Below are 23,025 nucleotides of genomic sequence, written 5' to 3' on the forward strand. Positions count from 1 at the left end.
AACCTATATCTTTCAACGGCATTAAAGATCATTTAGCAATAAGAGATCGTTTTGGTGACAACGTGTGATGTGACATGGGAACCCAGATTAGATTTTTCTGAAAGACCAGCAACTCTCATTCCAAAGGGTCAAGCACTGAACGAAGAAAAAGTTGCTATCTAACCTGTTATTAATCATGGAGCGAGTGTTCTTACGCCACAACTGTTTTTTCCCTATAAAAAGTGGATTTTAGACAATTAGAATAAGGGACAAGGTATGATAACGGCCGTCTCTGGTCCCTTATTTGATGTAAATATCAGAACACAGCTAAAATTGTGATAGTTTGTAGTTAAGAACTTAAAATGATACTTGTATTAAAAATAGCATTAATTGCATTCAAAGTATACATGGATGTCACAATGGATCCAGAAGTAGGACATTTTCTAGAATGTCCTCAATTCTTGTGAAATTTTAACATATCTGAGATGCACTTTCGTTAAAGCACAAAGCACATTTGATATTTCTATATAAAATATATAAATATGATAAATAGTCGAGCTTGTGCTCTATTTTTTCTGAAACAAAAAGTGCTGTAAAATCGATTGAACTTACACATCGAAATGCCAAATTTCGTTAATTGACATTTTCCAACTTGTCTGTGATTTCTGTGTTTTCCATAACCTTCAACAAATACTCAATTTGTGGCAGAGGGGACAGTATGTTTTATAGTATAAGACCTATGAAAGGACCTAACTGTCTAACCTTGATTCATTACGTCGCCGGTTCGACTTCCACTTTGGACGTGGAAACCGTCCTTCGGATGAGACCGTATAAATCGACGTCCCGTGCCACAGTTGGTGTAAGCACGAATTGTACCATAGTTAGGTGTGATTTCTATTGTTAAAAGTGTGGGTTTTCTGTACTCACACTTTTCTTTAACTCCGCCCATCGAGTTGGGACAAAAGAACTATTTATAAAACTATCATGCACGGTTTTTAAATGAAACAATCATACGGGATTGTTATACCAAATTCAGGAGAGTAAAAAGGAGTAAAAATTTTCAATTATTCAATTTTAAAAAGTTCTGTAAATGAAATATGTTTCAGTAGTTAATTTGAAATGAAGTATATAGACAGTTTTTGAGAGATATAAATTCAATTTTGTGGATAAGAATAATACAGTATGGTTTACTAGCTACTGTATTGTTTACGCTAGTAAACCATACTTGACTATAGTACCGTGACACTTTGATTTTCTTCAGAACTTTCATCGAAAATTTATTTCCTTTTTACAAGAACATTTCTAAACTACTGAAATTCCATTGAATGATGTTAATTTTGGAAGTCAAGTATTTAATTCAAAAAAATCAGCTCGGGTCCTGTCACAATAGCCTAGTGGTAGAGCGTTGGCCTCGTGGTTGGGAGGCGCGGGTTCGATTCTCTTTCGCGGCGCCTTGTCATACATTAGTAACATAATTAAACCAGCAGGCTAAAATAGATTTTTAAAATAGATAAAAAGTTATACTACCACAGATGGTTCTTAATTCTTGCAATGTTCATCTACTTTTTAATGGGGAGCATTCTGTTAAATAAATCAGTATTCATGTACTAAATTATCAATGCTTTTTTAAGTTCTTACCTTCTTTGGAATAGGAACCGGGATCTGCATTTAGGACAACCATCTTTCCGAATGTTCGTTCTAATAATGGTTTATGTTGATCTTCTGTGTCTTCCTCATTATCTGTGTGTGTGTGTGTATAAACAAATATTTTTTTTTTCGAATTTATGTCACATAGGTATACTAGTATGTAATTAAAGACAGAATGTCAAATTGAGAAACTCTTAAGAGGCCTCGTATACATGTATTACCTCAAATTAGCTCTTTTACAATAACTGCGGTACGACTGTTTTACAAGAAAAGTTGTTTTGTCTTCATGACAGACAATTGCCATTGATTGCATCAAATTTTATAAAAATATATTAACTTCCATGATATGACATATGATCTGTTCAGTGCATATATGTAAATATATGTTATGCAGGTGTTTACAGTAACCTTTTGTGGAATTCGTTTAATGAGGCCAACTGGGTTTTCTATTGCAAAATACTCCGCGAATCATAATAAATCAAAACCTGTTTACTGTTCTAAGCAGCGTTCTTCACCTGATTAAAATAGTTTAACAGAATTTAAAAAGTTGCGGGTTGAAATATTTAATTGCATTTTGATATAAATGATCTTTGAAAGTTTCCATCTGATAGGTACATCGAAGTCAAAGTGTGTCTTCTGACATTATGATAAAGAAAATAATAAAGATGGGTAATTCGATGTTAAACTTGGATTCCCTTATTATGGGCCATCCTACCCCTGCCCGGTCATGATGTTATTAATTAAGAATGTACTCTAACCAAGAATGCTTCCAAATAAGCTTTTCTGGCCCAATAGTTATTGAAAAGATTTTAAAAGATTTTTTCTTTATATTTCATTATGTTAAACTTGGATTCCTTATTGCCCCCCCCCCCCCCCCCAAGGGGTTCATGATTTGATCAATTTACAATATTCAGTATACCCAAGGATGCTTCCACGTAAATTCAGCAATTCATGTTTTAATAACCCCATGCTATTTACATCTTTTCTTGATTATATCCCCTTGAAAAGGGACTTGGTTCTTTATTTTTAGGATACAAACTTCCTATTGCCCAAAGATGCTTTGTACCATGTTTGGTTAAAATTATCTCAGAGGTTCGTGAAAATGTATAATTGGAAAAGTGGACGGACAGACGGACAATGGTCAAAGGATGGTCAGAATAGCTCTTCTGAGTTTCCAGCTCATATGATATAAAAGTATTGAATTAATGCTCTGAAAATCTAAAATATAGAAACGGACTCTGAAGTCATTGTTTTTATTTCTTATGTATAAATCCTTTGGATCTGTCATATTTTGTAGTTCTCCATTGATTGAGATTTTAATGACATTTTGAGATGCCCATGACAGAAACACGACCACAGTAAAATTTTGTATTAGTCATCATATATTATAATTTGAGCAAAATGTCTTTAGTAGTACACTGTATTTGTGTAATTTGCTTGAGTTTTTATACAATAAAACCCTAGTGGGCTCCATTAAATTGTGCGAAAATATAGAATTGATGTGAATAGAAATAAAACAAAATCATATTCTTTTGACATAAATTTTTCATATTAAAATATGAAAATAGACCCTTTTTGAAAACTTCACGAATTCATATGAACTCTCAATTGTTTTATACAGCATTACAACTCCTACCTCCAATTTCATGAAACATTCCTTTTTTCGCTTTTTTTCTCAACCTCCACAAGATGACTCGTACTATAATAGCAGTCAGGATGAGGAAACAAATAATTCCTATAGTGATGCCTGCTATAACCCCTTTGGATAATGTTCCATTATCCAAACTTCTATCTCTCTAAGAGCTAAAGAGCTCTCTAAAAACATTTAAGAAAATTCTTGTTTACAATTAAAATTCAATGATAACAAATGTTAAATGTAGTAGACAAATTTTAAGTTATATTTTTATTCATTCACCAGTTAAACCGAACATAAATTATTTATTTGAAATCTTATCTCAACACTCTAAAAAAAATCATAATTTTAAAGGATAAGTTCTCTCTCTCTCTCTCTCTCTCTCTCTCTCTCTCTCTCTTTTGTATATTACGTGGTGTTTGGACATGCAGGATCTGCATAAAAACATCTTTCATGGGAATTTATTTCTCCACAAGCAGGAACTGTGATAAAACAATGAATTATTGATAAACACATTCCTTTATTAGTGATTCTTCTCATATTTATTGTATCTTTTAAGTAAAGATATATTATATAAATATTGCATGTATTTTTGTGTAACATTGAAAATTTTCCATGGTTTTCTTGGGGTGAAAAATTTCAATGTTACACAAAAATACATGCAATATTTATTATATTATACTGAATGTTTTATGCAAATACATATTTCAGTGAATCGTGCGCGCATAAAATTCGGCACAGTCGCTATTTTTTGGAATACCATCCGTCGTCAAGCAATGTTGACTGTTGCTACGCAGGAGGGCGTGGCTTCATTATTCAGCGGGTAGTAGTGTTTTTTATCAAATGTTTCTCGACGAATAAAATTCAATTAATATACATGAAAGTATAATATTTAAAGATAATGACTGTATATTAAGTGATGGTGCCAATTTGATTTAAACTGAGATTTTTTGGAGCAAAGTCAGACCCAGTTCCTTATTTTTTTCCTTCAAGTTGATATTAAGAAAAAAATACTGTTGCCAATAATATGATTACCACAATATTTCAGCGTTAAATTATTCTCTTTTTGTGTAAAAATATTATTTTCAGTAAAGCACAAGGTATGGTATATATTCAAATTCTACATATTTTTTAAAAATATTATTACTTTTATAAATGCTAATTTTGACACCATAAGCCTGTGCATTTTCCCGTTTTTTTCTTACAAAGTAGCAGAACACACCAATTTTCAATGGAATTTTCTTTCAAATAATATTTTTCACAATCATCATTCATAAAAAAATTTAAGATATATAATTTTTTTATTGAAATGCACACAACATATCCATTAATAATTAAAGTGGGCGACAGTTGTGGACACTATTTTCTGAAGGAAAAAATACCCTTGAAATGGATCATTTTGAGGCTTTTCCTGTTTGAAATAGTGAAATTCATCAAATTAATGACGTCATATTTCCAGAATGGCACTCTTTTATGTCATATTTTTTCTGATCTATCACAGTCATGAACTCGACTATTATTTCAGCAAGTTTCAAAGCTATATGATAAACGTGATGACTTTAACTTTTCTATCGTCAACTTCCCTTACTTATGCAGCAATATACCTTCATCACCTGCATACGGAGTATTTATATCTCAGTTGATTCGATACGCAAGAGCATGCTCTACGTATGAACAATTTCTTAAACGAGGTAAATTATTGACAAGCAAGTTGATGAAACAAGAATATCAATAGTCTCGTTTAAAGTCATCATTTCGTAAATTCTATGGTCGATACAATGACCTTGTCAGCAAATACAATTTATCATTGAATAAAATGCTGACTGACGTTTTTCATACCAATTGTTAGTCCATTATTTATACACTGAATTGACCACGGATTTTTTTCCGTTATTTCCTGATTATGACAACGAGCACACGGCGGGTGTGACTGGTCGGCAGGGGATGCTCACTCCTCCATGGCACCTGATCCCACCTCTGATGTTTCGGAGGTCCGTGTTTGCTCTGCTCTTATTTTGTATATTTGTTTAATGGACGTTGAGATTGAATACTGTTCGTTATTTCCATATCCTTCTTTGAAAACATTCAATTTTTAGCATTGATTAAGCTAAAACCATTTCTTCTTCTTATGCATTTTTACAAACTGAGAAAAAATCCCGGAACTATTAATTGTAACCGATTTTTGGGTCATGAATTTCACAAGTTTGATAGAAAGGTCAATGCCTAAGGCCAAAATGAGGACAGCGACCACAAACTTCTCAATTTCGATTCCTTATTAAACGCCTTATGTCGATATACAATCTTCGTTATTGCAATGAAAGGGGCAGCCAAAAAAAACTTTTGTACGCAGCACAGTTAAGGTTTTATATGGAAATATCAGCGATATTTTAAGATAAAAAATACATACTTTATTAGGATGTGCGATTCTTTTAGGGACTTCACTGATATAAAAAAAATATAATGTGGTTTAAATCTACATGTTGGGGACATGTATATTTATTTTTTTCAGACTTGTCACGTGATGTCGACGTCACATGATTTTATTATATACTTGCAGTTTAGAGGTCATCTATAAATTCCAATATTGCAAGGGCATAACCAAGATAAAAAATCTTAGTTTAATTCATAATCCTTTTCAACAGTATATGTAGTTTGTGAAAAGTGCTGCGATCCTATATAAATTCCTTTTTTAATTGTTTATTTTCATTTATTGGAGGCAGGTTAAATATTTTGCTTGTCAACTACAATAAATTTAGCTAAAATAAATTTATTTTCAAAATTTCATGAGGTTCGCAGCACTTTTCAAATAGCTTAATGCCTCTAGAGTTTATGTGTAAAACTTGTCAAGATACATTGAGGGTTCTCTTGCAATAAATCGATTTATTAGGGCCCTTCCATTTCTTTTTCAAAGAAACTGCGTACAAACACACGACAGTATCACTTATTATTACGACATTATTACACATTTATATCCACCAGACAAATGAAAAATTTAAGTTTACTTTCGGTGAATGTAAGGTCTTAATTCGCCGGAAAAAAGAGCAAAAATTTTTACATGGTTAGAAGAGTGTAAAATAGATATAATACTTTATCAAGAAACTTTTGTTGAAAAACATGTAGAAAACTTTAATAGAAAATGGAATGGGAAAATACTTCATGCTTTTTCAGACTCTCCCTATAGTAGAGGTGTTTCTATTCTTTTTAGACGAGAATGTAATGTAGATATTTTAAATGTTCATAAGTCTAAAGATGGCAGGAAAATACTTGTTAAAGCTGACATGAACTCTTAAAAAGCCATCATTTTTCATCTGTGTACGACTTACTACATTCCTGTACCCCTTTGTCCGCTATATTTCTTCGATTCCGCCATATATTTAATCGAAGATTTTGGCCACCTGTACCTGCTATATACATGTATAGCCTTGTAGAATTGTTTTACTTGAGTGATTTTCTATCCTGGCTGTCGACATGTGCACACCTCCGATAGCATAGTTTTTTAGAAGTCCATAAACTGACCAATACATGTTTGAAAAGTAAAAGTTCAACAAAAACTAGAACTATACCGAGAATAAATTATTTTTGAATGCATTTGTCGCAATAAAGAAAATACACTTACACGGAATACATTCAAGTACATCAAAAATTCCATGCAGGTCAGTCGAGAAAACGCGTCAAACGCAGTGATAAAAATATTTACCTGAATACTGCTATCGTTACAGGGATGTGCACATGTCGAAAGAATTATCCTATTTTACTTTTATTGAAAAATGCATCTCAGAAATCATGTAATCCATTGCTAACTCTACAGTAAAAACTGCTTGGACACACGTGGCCCATGCCGATCATTTTATTTGGTCAGGGAAAATATCAAAGGTTGAAAGTGCCGTGGGGTTGACTGAAGAAAATGCAAATAATTTTTTTGACAAGAATAAACATTACTCTTGTCTGTAAATGGTGTAAATAAAATTTTTGAAAACATGGTTTAACTTCATCATATTTATAATAAAGCATGCATTACTACGAATCATTCACCTTTTGAAGATATGAAGATATTTTCCTGTGAAAGGGGGGGGGGGGTGTAATAAAACATGCATAACACTCATAAAAATAATTCAAGAAAAACGTCTGAATCAGATCGGATTTCTTTATGATCAAATATTATCAAATAAATACTGTGTATTGGCTTTATTAGACCTAATATAATTTGATTTAAAGTTATTTTAATATGATTTAAAGTTATTTATAATTTTATACACAAAGAAAGAAAAAGTGAGCAAATTCACATACCCCACGCTCCCGCAAAATTCGAAGTGCTGAAATTCCCAGAAAAAATAAAGGAATCGTAATTTCCTTGTAATATGCACATCTATACACATTGTGTTCTAAATATCTGCAAAGTTTTTACGAAATTGTTTGCAGCGGTTTATGAGGAGTTGCGCTGACAAAATGCTCATCTCTATATTCAAGATATCGACAAAATCTAAATGCAAAAGTGCGGAAATTCCCGAAAAAATAAAGGATTCGGAATTTCCTGGTGATGTGCAAATCTAGACACACATTGACTCTTATAAATATCTCGAAAGTTCGACAAAACTCTGTTCAGTGGTTTATAAGAAGTTGCGCTAACCAAAAAAAAAGGACTGCCTGAGTGGTCCAAAACATTATACCTCACGCAAATATATACTTGGAATAGACATTGAACATTGCTGCGTAGGTTTAGCCTCCCCCCCCACCCCCCACCCCCACTTTTCACAGACAAGTCGCAGTATAGGTTAAAAAAGATGAAAGTGTTGATGTTTGGAGAAAAATTTTGTTACTGAAGTTCGAACCTACCTTCCCCTCCCCCTTTCTCCCACACTAAATATGATATTCCTGTTTTAAAAAAGGACATTTTCACTTTTTTTTTAAGCTGGTCAGATTTTTTGAATGTATAAAAAAATTCTTTGCACTTAGCCTCCCCCCTACTTTCAATTTGCTTCCGACACCAATGCGTTTGAGAAGGTATTTGAGAAAGTTCCCAATGTACCTATTCCTGTGATGTATATTTCACGTTTATTATATCCCCCGCTTGAAAAGTGGGAGGGTATATAGTAATAGTTATGTCCGTCCGTCGGTCTGTTACGCTTTGGGGTACCCATCTCTTATCCGCAAATCCTCTTATACCACTTCGTGAAATTTACTAAAACTTTCACAGAATGTTAGGTTTATTACATATTACCATTGTGCACCTCCTATTTTACTTTTTGATCCGACACGTATTTTGGGTTTAGCGACAACAGCAAAATATGGACTTTGCCATTATAACCATATGGGAGACGGGGTATCATTTAGTGAGCTCATTGCTCACAATACATCTAGTTTCTCTTTCAATTTGGCCGTTTGGGTTAACTTCTTGTCCATATTAAAATTATTATTCAATTTATGAAGTTTCCACATCCCGCCTGAAAAAAATTCTTGATCTGTCCTAAGGCTTAATAAATGGTACAGCACACAAAGTGCGTAGGACCTTATACCTATTATTGCCCTGATGGTTACAGAGTGAGAGAGAGAGGAGAGAGAGAAAGAGGGGGGGTAGTTCAATATACAAAAGAGTAAATAAAAATTTTCCGTTTTCAAACAGTGTCAAGAATCCCGACCCTAGCTTTTAAAATTATCTCCCAAATACTCCTACAGAAATTGTTATATTTTTTATATTTAAAAAAAAAAAAAATTTAAAAACAGCTAGACTATCAGGCAGGGATACTGAAATCTTACGGAAGCCCGTTGGTGCCACGTACAAAAATATTTTGTCTGGCGGCTGCCACTTATTATTTGGCGGCCGCCACTTATATATCTGGCGGCCGCCAAATAATTATGTGGCGGCCGCCACTTGCTTTATTTTGGCGGCCGCCAATTATATATCTGGCGGCCGCCACTTAATATATGGCGGCCGCCACAAAATTTATATGGCGGCCGCCATTTCTTCTGGCGGCCGCTACATAATATCTGGCGGCCGCCATAAATTTATCTGGCGGCTGGTTCGCTACATAATAACTGGCGGCCGCCAAAATTTATCTGGCGGCCGCTATATAACTTCTGGCGGCCGCCACATATTTATCTGGCGGTCGCTATAATATCTGGGCGGCCGCCAGATAACACCTGACTTCCTGTTGCGAATGTATGTTTCTACATGTAGATTTCACAAGTGGTTCACAAGCACGCTTGGAGAACATAGTTACAAAACCAACCAAATACAAAAAGTAAAGAATTTCATTGTAGTGTGATATTTTCTCCTTTATTAGTTATATAATAATTTTTGCTTGTATGATACCAAATATCAATAACGGAGCTAAAGTTTTGAAATTCTATTTCTTGGAATGTAGATTAGACTTTTTCAGAAAAAATTTGGCTATATCAATAAGATGCGCACATCGAAACCGGTGCAGTAACATTTTTAAGGTATTGTAAAACATTGTACTTCAGAGTTGTTTCTAAAGTTCTGCCGCAAAATCAAATAATCACGCGTTCAGGATATCTTAACAATATAAAACATTTCAAAATGTGAGGACATGTTATGTAAACATATCGGTAAATACGTACTGTATACGCATATGTACTTTGATATGTTTTAGTTTTGGTCACATATTACAGTCAAACCTGCTATTACTTTTGATTACAAAACAATAATTATTCATGACCTATGTAGATTTGTAAAGTGTGGTAATGTACATTTTCGACCAATGCAACGTTTAGATTATGCTTTACCATCGAGTTGAAAGATCTACAACGTCAAAGAATCGTTCAAATTGACGAGCGCATTAGAACGTCAGCTCTGCTATTGCAAGCAATAGCTTATGTCGCCCCGATGTGGACAAGGCTTTCTTTTTTTCATCACTAAAACAATAACCATTAGCTAAGTTTGGACAACCATCAATTCGTATTAGTCCTTTCAGTACTTTGATTAAAAAATCAAAGTTAAAGAACTTTCACTTTTCCCCTGTTTCCATGGCAAGTAGTTTTCAATTTGCAATATTTAAGCACAATTATGTGATACTTATCATTAACATCAATAAAATTCCATGACGAATGTCCAAGGGACCAGAGCAAATTGGGCAAAATTCGTCGCTTATTTTCAGGTTTCCATAAAATGCTTATTTCATTTTGAAGCTGATTGACCACACAACACAACTACAACCAGTGATCGCTTTCTTTTGAAGAAGTTTCAACATAGATATCGTCCCAGCCATTTCTCCAAAAAAAACCTGGAAAATAATTTAATCGCAATATGTCGCAAAACTGTTCACAACATATTGCTTGAAGTTGGTAGACTTTGGACTTCTTTTTGTCCCCCGCTTGAAAAGTGGGGGATATAAATTTGGGTCACGTCCGTAACGTCCTTCTGTAAAACTGTCAATAAATATTGATGTCTGTAACGCTTTCGTTTCCTACACGAAATTTCGAGAACCCTTTGAGCTTTCGTAATGAAATTAAGCTTAGCAATCCCCTGTATGGACTAAAGAAAATTCATGATTTTTGAGTCAAAGGAGTCAAAAGGTTAAGGTCAATGTCGTAAATTCGATCTGTTATGACACTTTCGTTTTCAAGAAACCTTTGAGCTTTTGCAATGAAATTTAGCTTAGCATTTCTCCGTGGCCTGGAAGACCCTTATTTATTTTGAGGTTAAAATTTTAAATTTCAAGGTCGTAAATTTATACATTCTGTCTGTGTATAACACTTACCTTTCCAGACGTTATTTCAAGAGGATTTTGAGCTTTTGCAATGTAATTTTATACCAAAACTACCTAGGACCTCTCTCATCCCTCTCAAAGTGTCCTACCCCGTTTGTTTCACTAGTATTTATTGTATTAATTATATGTCGCTATTTTTAGCACAGGGGTATGAGGAGAGTTATTACGTATAAAACAGGTTCTCAGCGGACTTTATATTCTTATTATTTATTAGAACTGTTTAATAAAGGTTAACACGTTTCACACGTGAGAGATGCCGAGTTCGCATCCCAAACGATCCGATTCCTTTTTTTTTAAAAATACATTTTTTTTTTTTATGAAATCCATTAGAACCCAGCATGTGAAATGAAAACACAAAACCTTGTCACCGCTAATTGTAACGGGGACCTATATTCAGATGTTTCAATATGCTAGAAACACCAACAATGTACACTGTTGTGACACCTGTTAAATTCATTAAAAATACAAAAAGGTGCGTTTAAGGGCAGATGATATAAACAAAATTGGATGTCTGGATTGATATACATGTTATTCAAATTTTAGAATTCCATTGCAAATGATGAAAGCATGTGCGTAATGACCATATCAAATTGTTAACCTTCTAATAGTATGTTCAAAATTCTAAATATTAAAGTAAACCATCCTTATTAATCTAAAAAAATATTTCTCATTCAAATCACTATTTTGTGAAACTTTGAATATAAAAATGTAAGCACATGCATAATCCTTATTTCTTATACTCATTTAAACACGGTCCAAATTGTTATTTTCAAAATTTTTAAAAAGTTCGTATCATCGTGTCATTGAAAATTAATTTATAGCTTTTTCCCCTTGCAATGTTCGATCATACCATCTTGTAGGAGTCCTTTATGTCTATCTATGTTTTAAACCCCATGCTGTTTGGTTGAAAACCAAGGGAGTTATAGTCATTTAAAGTTTCAACCAATCAGATTGCAGCGCACGTGCATGCGCGTGATTTCATGAAAAATTTTATATATCATATTGTAGTACATCCTAATACATGTCTATGATATAAGTTTCAAAGCATTTCATCATAAAACAAAAAAGATATTAAGATTTCTGTTTCAGCCAATCAGAGCAAAGCGCACGTGCATGCGCGTGAGTTCATGCAAATTTGACCATGTCATCTTATGTACACAACTTATATATCTTTATATAATGAGTTTCAAAACATTTTATCAAAAAATATAAAAGTTTCAACCATATTAAATATATCAGTCAGTTTACTCATTGCACGCGCCCGCACGTGCATGCGAATGCGCGCAAAATGACCTTCGTTCGGCACATCTACACAACATGCCTACTAACCCTAAAAAGGTTTTAACTTAGTTTGGTGAACAGTTTCTGAGAACACTTCCGGACAAAAAAGTACCGGAGAAGAAATAAGAAGAAAAAAGAATAATAATAATAATAATAAGAAACAGAGTAAAAACAATATGTTCCCCAACTTCGTTTGGGGAACATAACTAGTGCTAATTGTAACGGGGACCGTTACAGATGTTCCCCAAACGCTCCCCAACTCCCTTTTGCCTGTAATATACTATATATGAAAGCATTCAGTCCAAAAGTTTTAAAAATCACTCATTCAAATGTATTTCTAATTTCATTCGTTGCAAATGCACGCACATGCGTGCACGTGCATGATGACCATACTTTCTTGTAGGAGTCCCTTATATTTATCTATGTTCTGAATCCCATCGTGTTTTGTTGAAAAAAAGGGGAATTATAGCCATTTCAAGTTTCAGCCAATCAGATTGCAGCACACGTGCATGCGCGTGATTTCATGATTTTTTTCTATATCGCATTGTAGGATATCATAATGAATGATTATATTTTAAATTTCAAAGCATTTCGTCAAAAAACAAAGGAGATATAGTCATTTTAAGTTTCAGCCAATCAGATTGCAGCACACGTGCATGCGCGTAATTTCTTGAAATTTTTTGTATGTCATATTGCAGGACATCCAAATGTATGATTATGTTTTAATTTTCAAAGCATTTCGTCAAAAAACAAAGGCGATATAGTTATTTAAAGTGTCAGCCAATCAGATTGCAGCAAACGTGCATGCGCGTGATTTCATAATCTTTTTTCTATATCATATTGTAGGATATCCTAATTCATGACTATGTTTTAAATTTCAAAGCATTTCTTTAAAAAACAGAGAAGATACTGAGATTCTTGTTTTAGCCAATCAGAGCGCAGCGCACGTGCATGCGCGTGAGTTTGTGCTAATTTAACAGTGTCATATTATCTACATAATTAATATATCTTTATATAATGAGTTTCAAATCATTTCATTAAAAAATGTAAAAGTTATAGCTATATTAAGTATATAAGTCATTTCACGTGTTGCACGCGCATGCACGTGCAGGCGTATGCGCGCAAAATGACCTTCGTTCCGCACATCTACACTACACACCCATTAACCCTAAAAAGGTTTTAGGTCAGTTGGGTGAACAGTTTCTGAGAACACTTCCGGACAAAAATGTACCGGAGAACAAATAAGAAAAAAAAGAATAATAATAATAACTAGAGCCGAGCTCGTTGCAAAGCAACGAGTAGGTCTTCCGTCCAGTTTTGACCGGAAGTGACGGAAAAAAGAAAGCAATGAGATAAGTAGTCTCGAGTGACTTTATAATTTCAATTTTGCATCAAAACCTTAAAAATAAGCCATTTTTGCTACTTCCGGTTTGACTGGAAGTGACGACAAGGGACGGAAAAAATTCTTTTTATGCTCCCAGAGACACATGTGACCCAAAAACCTTTCGAGAACGGCAAAAAACGTGTTTTGTGACTACTTCCGGTTTGGCCGGAAGTGACGACGCCGGACGTATTTTGACTTTCTCAGTACATTGAGCTTGACATTATGAACAACTTTGCTTCTTTGATGTATTACAAATTCTCAATGCTTTTTGATATATTAAGGAAAAACTTTCGACCCCTCTAGGCCCTTAATTTAAGGGGCCAGCCCTTTTTTCGAGATAGCATTTGAAAGATCTTGGGATTCTACACTTCTTTTGTTTTATATGTTTAAACAAAATATTTCCAGGTAAAAAGATATTGTAGAAAAGGTGTTGAAAATTTTGAAATTTGAGATAGGACTATTTTCGGGCCATACCGAGCGCCGACGTGCGGCACTTCTGATAAAAATGAAATACATTCCGCAAATCTACAAACATAGATCTACCATACCTGAAAGTATCATGTGTCTACCTAAAGCCGTTTAGGAGAAATCGTGCGGACAAACTGACCCTTAAAAAACCATTAAAGTGCCGATAACTCCGGACCGGAAGTGACGTCATCAAAACGAAAAAAAACGCATAAGGTTCAAGTGATGTAACATAAGTCCTGAAAGTTTCACGGAAATTCATTGAGCCGTTTTCGAGAAATCGCGTGCACAAAATCGGTAAGAAAAAAAAACAATAATAATAATAAAAGTGAAAAAGAAACCTAAGAATAACAAGAAGGTCTTCCGCTGAAGACGGAAGACCTTAACTAGTGCTAATTGTAACGGGAACCGTTACAGATGTTCCCCAAACGCTCCCCAACTCCCTTTTAGTGCCATATTCCCTGTAATATACTATATAGGAAAGCATTCAGTCCAAAAGTATTAAAAATCACTCATTCAAGTGTATTTCTTATTTCATTCGTTCCAAATGCATGCGCGTGCGTACACGTGCATGATGACCATACCTTCTTGTAGGAGTCCCTTATATTTATCTATATTCTAAATTCCATCCTGTTTGGTTGAAAAACAAGGGAGTTAAAGCATTTCATTTCAAGTTTCAGCCAATCAGATTGCAGCACACGTGCATGCGCGTGATTTCATGATTTTTTTCTATATCGCATTGTAGAATATCCTAATGAATGACTATGTTTTAAATTTCAAAGCATTTCGTCAAAAAACAAAGGAGATATAGTCACTTAAAGTTTCAGCCAATCAGATAGCAGCACACGTGCATGCACGTGATTTCATAAAATTCTTTCTATATTATATTGTAGGATATCCTAATTCATGACTATGTTTTAAATTTCAAAGCATTTCGTCAAAAAACAGAGAAGATACTGAGATTTTTGTTTCAGCCAATCAGAGCGAAGCGCACGTGCATGCGCGTGAGTTCGTGCTAATTTGACAGTGTCACATTATCTATACTTTTAATATATCTTTATATAATGAGTTTCAAATCATTTCATTAAAAAATTTAAAAGTTATAGCTGTATTAAGTATATCAGTCATTTCACGTGTTGCACGCGCACGCACGTGCAGGCGTATGCACGCAAAATGACCTTCGTTCCGCACACCTACACTACACACCCATTAACCCTAAAAAGGTTTTAGGTCAGTTGGGTGAACAGTTTCTGAGAACACTTCCGGACAAAAAAGTACCGGAGAACAAATAAGAAAAAAAAGAATAATAACTAGAAAGTCTGCTATTGCAAGCAATAGCATATGTCGCCCCATACTGGACAAGACTTTCATTTTTATTATCACTAAAACAATGGCCTAATAGCTAAGCTTGGACAACCATCGAGTCGTATCAGTCCTTTCCGTTGGAAACGGAAGACCTTAATTGGGTCTATCCCAATTTAATTTTAGAATTGGTAGGAGAAGAAAGTAGTGCAGGAAAAAATTACAAGTTCTTAAATTTGCAGACTTGCATAAAAGAAATTGGGCAGATGTGCTGAACTGAGCCTCATACTTGTTAATTGGCGGTATCTTTCCTATCAATAAAGCTTGGCAAATGTAATTTTTAAAGAAGATCAGCTGAATTATTTTGTGTATAATTACGCCAGTGGGAACTCTGAAATTTCTCTTTCATTTTAAGAGGTTCTGCCGGAAAACAAATCTGACATGCCACCTTCAATTCGAGCATTTCTTCATTGTACAGGGCTGATGTTTCTTATGAGATTATAAATCATGTGTAAACTTTCTCAGTTTAGCGGAATCGTGAACATTTTCGGCGAGATGAATGTTTTGTTTACAGTAGTGATCAAGGCGTAGCGCACTTATAGGAGCGGATCCTAGGATTTAGGAATGAATAAAAACTATGGAAATAACGTACAAATTTTCTAATTTATACTTGCACTATCTAATGAAATTAATAATATACAAGTAATAGATATACAAAAAAAAGCGAAATGCTAAAAATTGCAGTTGACAATTTATTTTTTATATAGATAAAATAAAATAATTATAACTTCTAGAGACAAGACAGAAGAAGAATGAAAGTTGGCAAACTATGAAATCACATCAGGAGAACTGAATTTTATGAATGAAACTTTTAAAACGTCACTTGTAAGTTGTATATGTTAGATATGTGTATTCTAACTGGCAGTGCGCTTCAAGGGGGGGGGGGGGGGTCGTCTTGAACATAGTACCTTACGTTTGAACAGTAAGGGCTAGGGCTTTCGTATTTCAAATATTTAATCCTTGTGAAAAGAACTTTTATTGGACACGAAGAACTTTGACCCTTTGACCTAGACCTTGGAGAACACACGTGTACATCTTAACCTATTTTTCTGTTTCGTTACTATGACAACTGTGAGCGACTCATTACAATTATTTTAAAAGTAAATATCACTTTGCCACATTGCAAGGAATTAACATTGAAAGTTTCAAAACGATTGCTTGAGTAGTTATGGAGAAAATCGAAATTAAAGAATTTTAACATTCGCCTGGTTTCCATGGCAATAATCGATAATTTGAAAATTTTAAATGCAGGGCGCACAACTACAGATACTAATCATTAAAATAAAAAGAGTTTCATGACGAACGTTTAAGGGACCAGAGGGAACACTCTCGGACAAAATTCGTCGCTTTTTACAGGTTTCCATGGCAACGGTAGACATATTGGAACTGAACGACCTCACTGCACAACTACAACCAGTGATCGTCCTTTGAGGAAAGTTTCAGGAAGATTGCCCCAGCCATCTCCGAGAAACAGCCTGGATAAAAAAAACATGCGTACAATATCAATATGTCGTCACCGACTTCGTTCGGGGCGACATAATAATAATAACTAGAGCAAAGCTCGTTGCAAAGCAACGAGTGGGTCTTCCTTCTTAGCAATAAGCAGAAAGTGAAATGTTTCAATTGTCAACTTTGCTACCATTCTTTATATCTTTGACTCAAATAGCAAAAACCTTTCCGGGTTAGAATTGGTTCTTAGTACCCTCTTGCTTGTTGTAAAAGGCAACTAAAAGGGTCAGTTCTTTGGATGAGACCGTATAAACCGAGGCCCTGTGTCACAGCGGTGTTGCACAATAATGATCCCTCCCTGTTCAAAGGCCATAAGTGCCAAGCATAGGCCTAAATTTGCAGCCCTTTACCGCAATGGTGACATCTCCATATAAGTGAAATATTCTGGAGAGGGACGTTTAACAGTAAACAATCAATCAATCAATATACTGTAAAAATACAGATATTTACACACATTTATAATCTTAACTATAAGAACTGGTATGTCTTCTCTTGGAAACAGAAGACCTCAATACAGATGTTTACATGCAAGATCTGACACATACTTAAAAAGAATATTTATTCCAAACTAAAGATAGACTCTGTAATAAAATCTTTTTCTCTTGAAAAACTGAAAGCAATTGATTTGTTCATATTTGTGGATTTATGTCTGTTTCTCAAATCAAAATTTAAATATGAATATTTAAAGTCAATATCATAAACTATGACTGTTTCACATGAATGTTTCAATTTCATTAAATGCTGTTTATTCCTTGTCATCCCCCAACAGATGCTCTTCTGGCAAATCATGATTGTGCTTGGAATCAACTTTCAGTACTCTGATGACAGTCACACCTATCAAAAAGAAATTGAAATTTTTTATTGAATTTTTTTTAAAATGTGCAACTTATACACTGTTATAAGATAAGATAAACCATCAAACTGAGTTCAAAGATACTGTCACATTTTCCGGTAGTCTATAATTATTTAAAAATATAGATTTACAGGCAGTCATTTGAGGATGTTGTAAAATAACATATTAGCTTTTCATGATTTCAAATAAAGAAAATGTACTTTACTTGTTCATATCAAAATTTATTAGGAATGGTAATGGTTAACAGTTGTTAACCGACTACTTAGCCAAAAAGATGGTATCCAATTATGATTTTTTTATGTGTCAGGATAAGACCATTCGTAAAGGTGTTACAGCAATAAAGAACAATGCGCTAATGAGGTGACAAAACGCTATCGCATAAGAAACAAAGAGCTAACGCAAAGTAACAATGTGGCTCTGGCTCATTTATAACACATGCTAGTAAGTTTATGACAACATTCTGGCCAGTTTAAGACAAAGTATTAGGTAGCATGAAGTAAAAATGTGCTACAACACTTATGACGATGGTCTAGTGTGTTTATAACAACACAATGACAATGTACTTGTGCATTGTAACAATGTTGCAGCAGGCTTTTACACCACACAGTCAAGATTACATGTAATAGATTGTGTAAAGCTGTGTTGGCATGGCAGCATATTTTGTGTCAGCACAACTGCATGTTATTTTAAGTTGCCTTAGCCTGACAGTGTTGTGAATACTGTGTTAGCACATTTTTCCAAAACATGCTGAAGCACTTTTACAATTAGCCTTATCTGGACACCATAATTTTCAAAACCAGCTAGCAAGTTTTTTTGTAAAAGTACATGTACCAGGGTACATGTAAATCATTTTTTTCATTTCGATTTCATTATGTTTTAAAAAGACAAGGAATAAAATTCAATTTTCTATAAGCTTCTATTCATTATAAGTGTTTGCCAAAGCATTTTTTCCTATATAACCAAAATACATCTTTGTATTTATTGTAGCCTAGTGGTAGGGCATTCCCTTTATAAAATCCTGAAATTTAGCTTGATTTCTAGCCGGGCTCATTGCTACGAAGTTCAACAGGAAATGCTGCTTCATCACTGATGCTTATCACATTTACACGCTAAAATATAGTACATTTGCGCAATCAAATTTGAGGCAATACAAACACTGATTACATAATTAAATTTTCAAAGTTATCTGAAATAGTCAAAAAATTATTATAATAATGTACTTTCTACAGTCTTCTTCGATTAATTATTTGTTTAAAATATGCAAAAGGTTTTCATCAGGTATCGATGTGTGCGCCATATTCTATATATAAAAGTTGTATTGTCAGTGTAACACAAATGCGGTAAACATCATTAATTACTTGATGTACACTTTGATGCAAATTCTCAGCTGAGGACACATCAGTGCATAATCGTTTGACCTTAATTAATCTTGCTGCATTAGTGTTCATTTACTTCTGTTGGTATATAAATCCCCGAAACTGCCTCAAACGATACATGTGATGAATATTTTATGCTGTTAAATTCTATAATAATTTTATTTAATTTTAAAACTTTTTAATACTATATATATGCCATAGAGATATTTTTGTGGATAACATATCCTCTCAATGTCTGAATTTTTTTTTTTAAACTCTCATCACGGTTTTTGTTCATTACCCAGTAAATGATCCCAGCTTTCAGTACTTCTGAGTACTTTGATTATTCACTGCATCAAACCTAAGACATAAACATGATGCAGTAATGTTACTTAACCATGCACCCAGCAATTGAAGTGAATGTGACCTTAAAAACCTCATAGTTTATGTTAGGACAATGTCACTGAGTTCCAAATAAAGGTCTAAATAACAAGAGGCCCATGGGCCACATTGCTCACCTGAGAAGCTTTAGCCAATCTGTTCTTTACCAGATTTGCCTCTTGTAATACATATTGTGACCCCACCCTACCCCACTGATCATAATTTACACAATTTGAGATCTATGCTTCCATATAAGTTTCAGCTTTGATTTTCAAATTTTTTTTCTACATATTTCTATGTTATGTAAAACATTGAACCCACATTGTGGCCTGGCCCAACCCCCAGGGGTCATGATTTGAACAATTTTGAATCTAAACTACCCCAGAATGCTTCCAAATAATTTTCAGCTTCTCTGGCTCAGTGGTTCTTGAGAAGAAGATTTTAAAAGATTTTACCTTTATATTTCTATGTAAAACTTTGATTCCCCATTGTGGCCCCACCCTACCCCTGGGGTCATGATTTGAACAATTTAGAATCAACACTACTCAAGGATGCTTCCACATAAGTTTCAGGTTTTCTTTCCCAGTGGTTCTTGAGAAGAAGATTTTCAAAGATTTTTCCTATATATTTCTATGTAAAACTTTGATTCCCCATTGTGCTCCCACCCTACCCCCTGGGGTCATGATTTGAACAATTAAGAATCTACACTACCCTAGAATGCTTCCACATAAGTTTCAGCTTTTTTGACCTGGTGGTTCTTGGGAAGAAGATTTTTTAATGATCCAACCCTATTTTTGTCTTTTCTTGATTATCTCCCCTTGCAAGGGGATATGTCCCATCAATTTAACAATTTAAATTCCCCTTCACCCAAGGATGCTTTGTACCAAGTTTGGTCAAAATTGGCCAAGTGGTTCTTGAGAAGAATTCGAAGAATGTGAAAAGTTTCAGACAGACGGACAACGGACAAAATGTGATCAGAGAAACTCACTTGAGCCTTCGGCTCAGGTGAGCTAAAAACTATTCAATGGTATTTATTAACACCTCTAAATGAGTGAAGGAGTGAAAATTCTCAAATAACATTACCAATCAAAGTACCAATAAGAAGCTGATTCTTACATCACAGGTTCCAATCCCATTGCTAAATGCTTCAGACAGGTTACTCCAATCAGACCGCAATCACCGCATACACCGAGATTCAATGTCAAAAGGATCCCTTACTTCTCAAAGGCAATTAGTGCTGAGTACAAGTCCATATTTGCAGCTTACTTTCCCAAGTGGTGGCATCATCAAATGACTGGAAAATGTTTGATAGGCCAATAATCAAACACACCATTCCTGCAGTCATCTAAAAATAAGCAAACTTTCTATTATTACAATTGTTTTTGAAAATTTCTTTTGAGATTTAACTGAGCAACAATTGTGCATTTTTTTGTCAATAAATTTTGATACTAAAGACTTTGTTTGAACAGCTATTTATAGCAATTACAGACAACAGCATGTAGCGCTGCTCATAGTGCAAGCTCTCATGACAACGCCTTGGCGAAGAGAAAATTATCACTTGCTTATTGATCCACACAATTTCTTTTCCGCAGTAACTTTGGATCCACAGTGCTTTGATTCTTTAAGATACATTCTTGCAAGAATTGATCAAAAGTTTCCAAAAAATAAATTCACCTTGATTTAATGGATAAATTGCAGATAAATAGTGGGGGAAAAAAATCTTCATTAAAGTCAGCACTATTCAAGATTTAGACTGGTAATGTAGGCCTAACTTACATTACGACATCGTGTGACTTCAAAGTCTAGTGCCCTGTTCAAATGGAGAGTTTAATTCACAGTAAATGATTGCAAAGTAAACTAATGCGAATCAAACTGTGTTAACATGGCAGCTAATGCGAATTAAACAAATGCGAATAAAAATTTTACTTCTACAGTCAAGTGTCAGTAAGGCTATCCACTCAAAAATAGCACAATTAAGTATACTTAAAGCTAACCACCAACATGTAGCCTTTGAATTAATTTTGCCATTACACATGCCTCAAAATTTGATTTGAATAAGCTTCCCTTTGTGTTCACATGGAGCTAAATTCAGCTAATGCAAAGTAATTTAATTCATAGTAAATTAATTCGAATAAATAAAACTAATTTGAATTAAACTCCCCATGTGAACAGAGCATTGATGCACCAAATATCAAGTGCGGTTTGACAAGCCCGATCTAAATTAAAACTGAATAAGTATCTACCCACACCCTAACAGTCACACCGTCAACATATTGTTACGGTGTATATTCAACAATTAATAAGTGTAGTGAGATTTACCCCTCCATGGTTACTGCAGTATTGATCTTTTGCAGGGCAAAATAATAACGTTTGGCAAACTTTTTGTTGAGAGATAATTGAATGACGTATATTTAACAATTACTCATATGTCATATTTCACCAAACTATATCATTTTGCCCTGCAAAAGAGCAGTACCGCAGTTACCGTGAAACGGTCTATAAGAGTATCACTAATGCCCAGGTCACATTTCCCTGCCGGTAGCCGTAGACCGGTGGTAATCGGTGGTAATCCGTGGTGTTAACGATGCCTCAACATTGGTCAACATCGGCCAAGTAGTCCTTAAAGTATCAGTCACATTATCCAGCGAGGGGTATACGATGGACAACCAATGTGTTTTATTGAAAAAATGGCGTGGTTGCTTGCCGGGCTTACAAAGGCCCAACGATGCATTGCTAATCATAAAATGATGTTCACGGATAATCGGCCAATGTATATAACATCGCTCATACATTGGTGAACATTGTGCGTACATCGGTCGACTACAGGCCAATGTTTGGTCGAAGATCGAACAATGATTGGTCGTTATCTGTTAAAACCACTAAACTCCCCGATGACATCAGATTCAACAGATATTGCACGATGCTCAGCCATACATCGGTCGATCATTGAAAGATGTGTTAATGATGGCTTGCCGATGAGGAGCAATGTAAGGCATTGTTGGAGACATCGCTGAATTTTAACTTAAAATTATTTCCTAACGACGACCCCACCGATTCGCAAAAAAAGACTCAGTGCCCGGCCGGCAACCACACCATTTTCATCAAAAAACGCACTGGTTTCTCATCATATACCCCATTATTGGATAATGTGACTTATACTTATGATGGATAGTGGAGTGTTGAATTTTTTGTTTTGAAAGTGAGTCTTGTTGAAATTAAATGCTAACATATATATCTAAATAAAAAATAAAAAGCTGTTGGGATTTTAAAAGGCTAACAGAAAGCGTCTGAGCCTTAAAACAGATAATGTATCGGTGTGTCTGTGTATTTCTAAAAATATCAGTGCTCTAAGCTGCCATAGTAATTTAAATTTTAGGTAAAATAAATTTCTAACCTTCATTCCGATAGTCCACGCCAATCAAACTTTGAAATGTCACCGTCGAATCTTT

General features: G+C 34.5%; 1 protein-coding gene across 1 annotated transcript in view; it reads left to right on the forward strand.

Annotated features, from left to right (window-relative positions):
- The first annotated feature begins 22,428 nt into the window (after window positions 1–22,428).
- LOC134235300 (serine/threonine-protein kinase ATR-like) overlaps window positions 22,429–23,025 on the forward strand; it is a 75,706-nt gene continuing 75,109 nt past the window's right edge. The window contains exon 1 of the mRNA XM_062717425.1: window positions 22,429–22,563. Within this exon, the coding sequence (XP_062573409.1) occupies window positions 22,429–22,563 (135 nt within the window). The remainder of the gene's footprint in view (window positions 22,564–23,025) is intronic.

The sequence above is a fragment of the Saccostrea cucullata genome, unplaced genomic scaffold (assembly GCF_032062105.1).
Source record: "Saccostrea cucullata isolate Sc308-1 unplaced genomic scaffold, CSIRO_AGI_Scuc_v1 ctg601, whole genome shotgun sequence".
NCBI classification, from domain to species: Eukaryota; Metazoa; Mollusca; class Bivalvia; order Ostreida; family Ostreidae; genus Saccostrea; species Saccostrea cuccullata.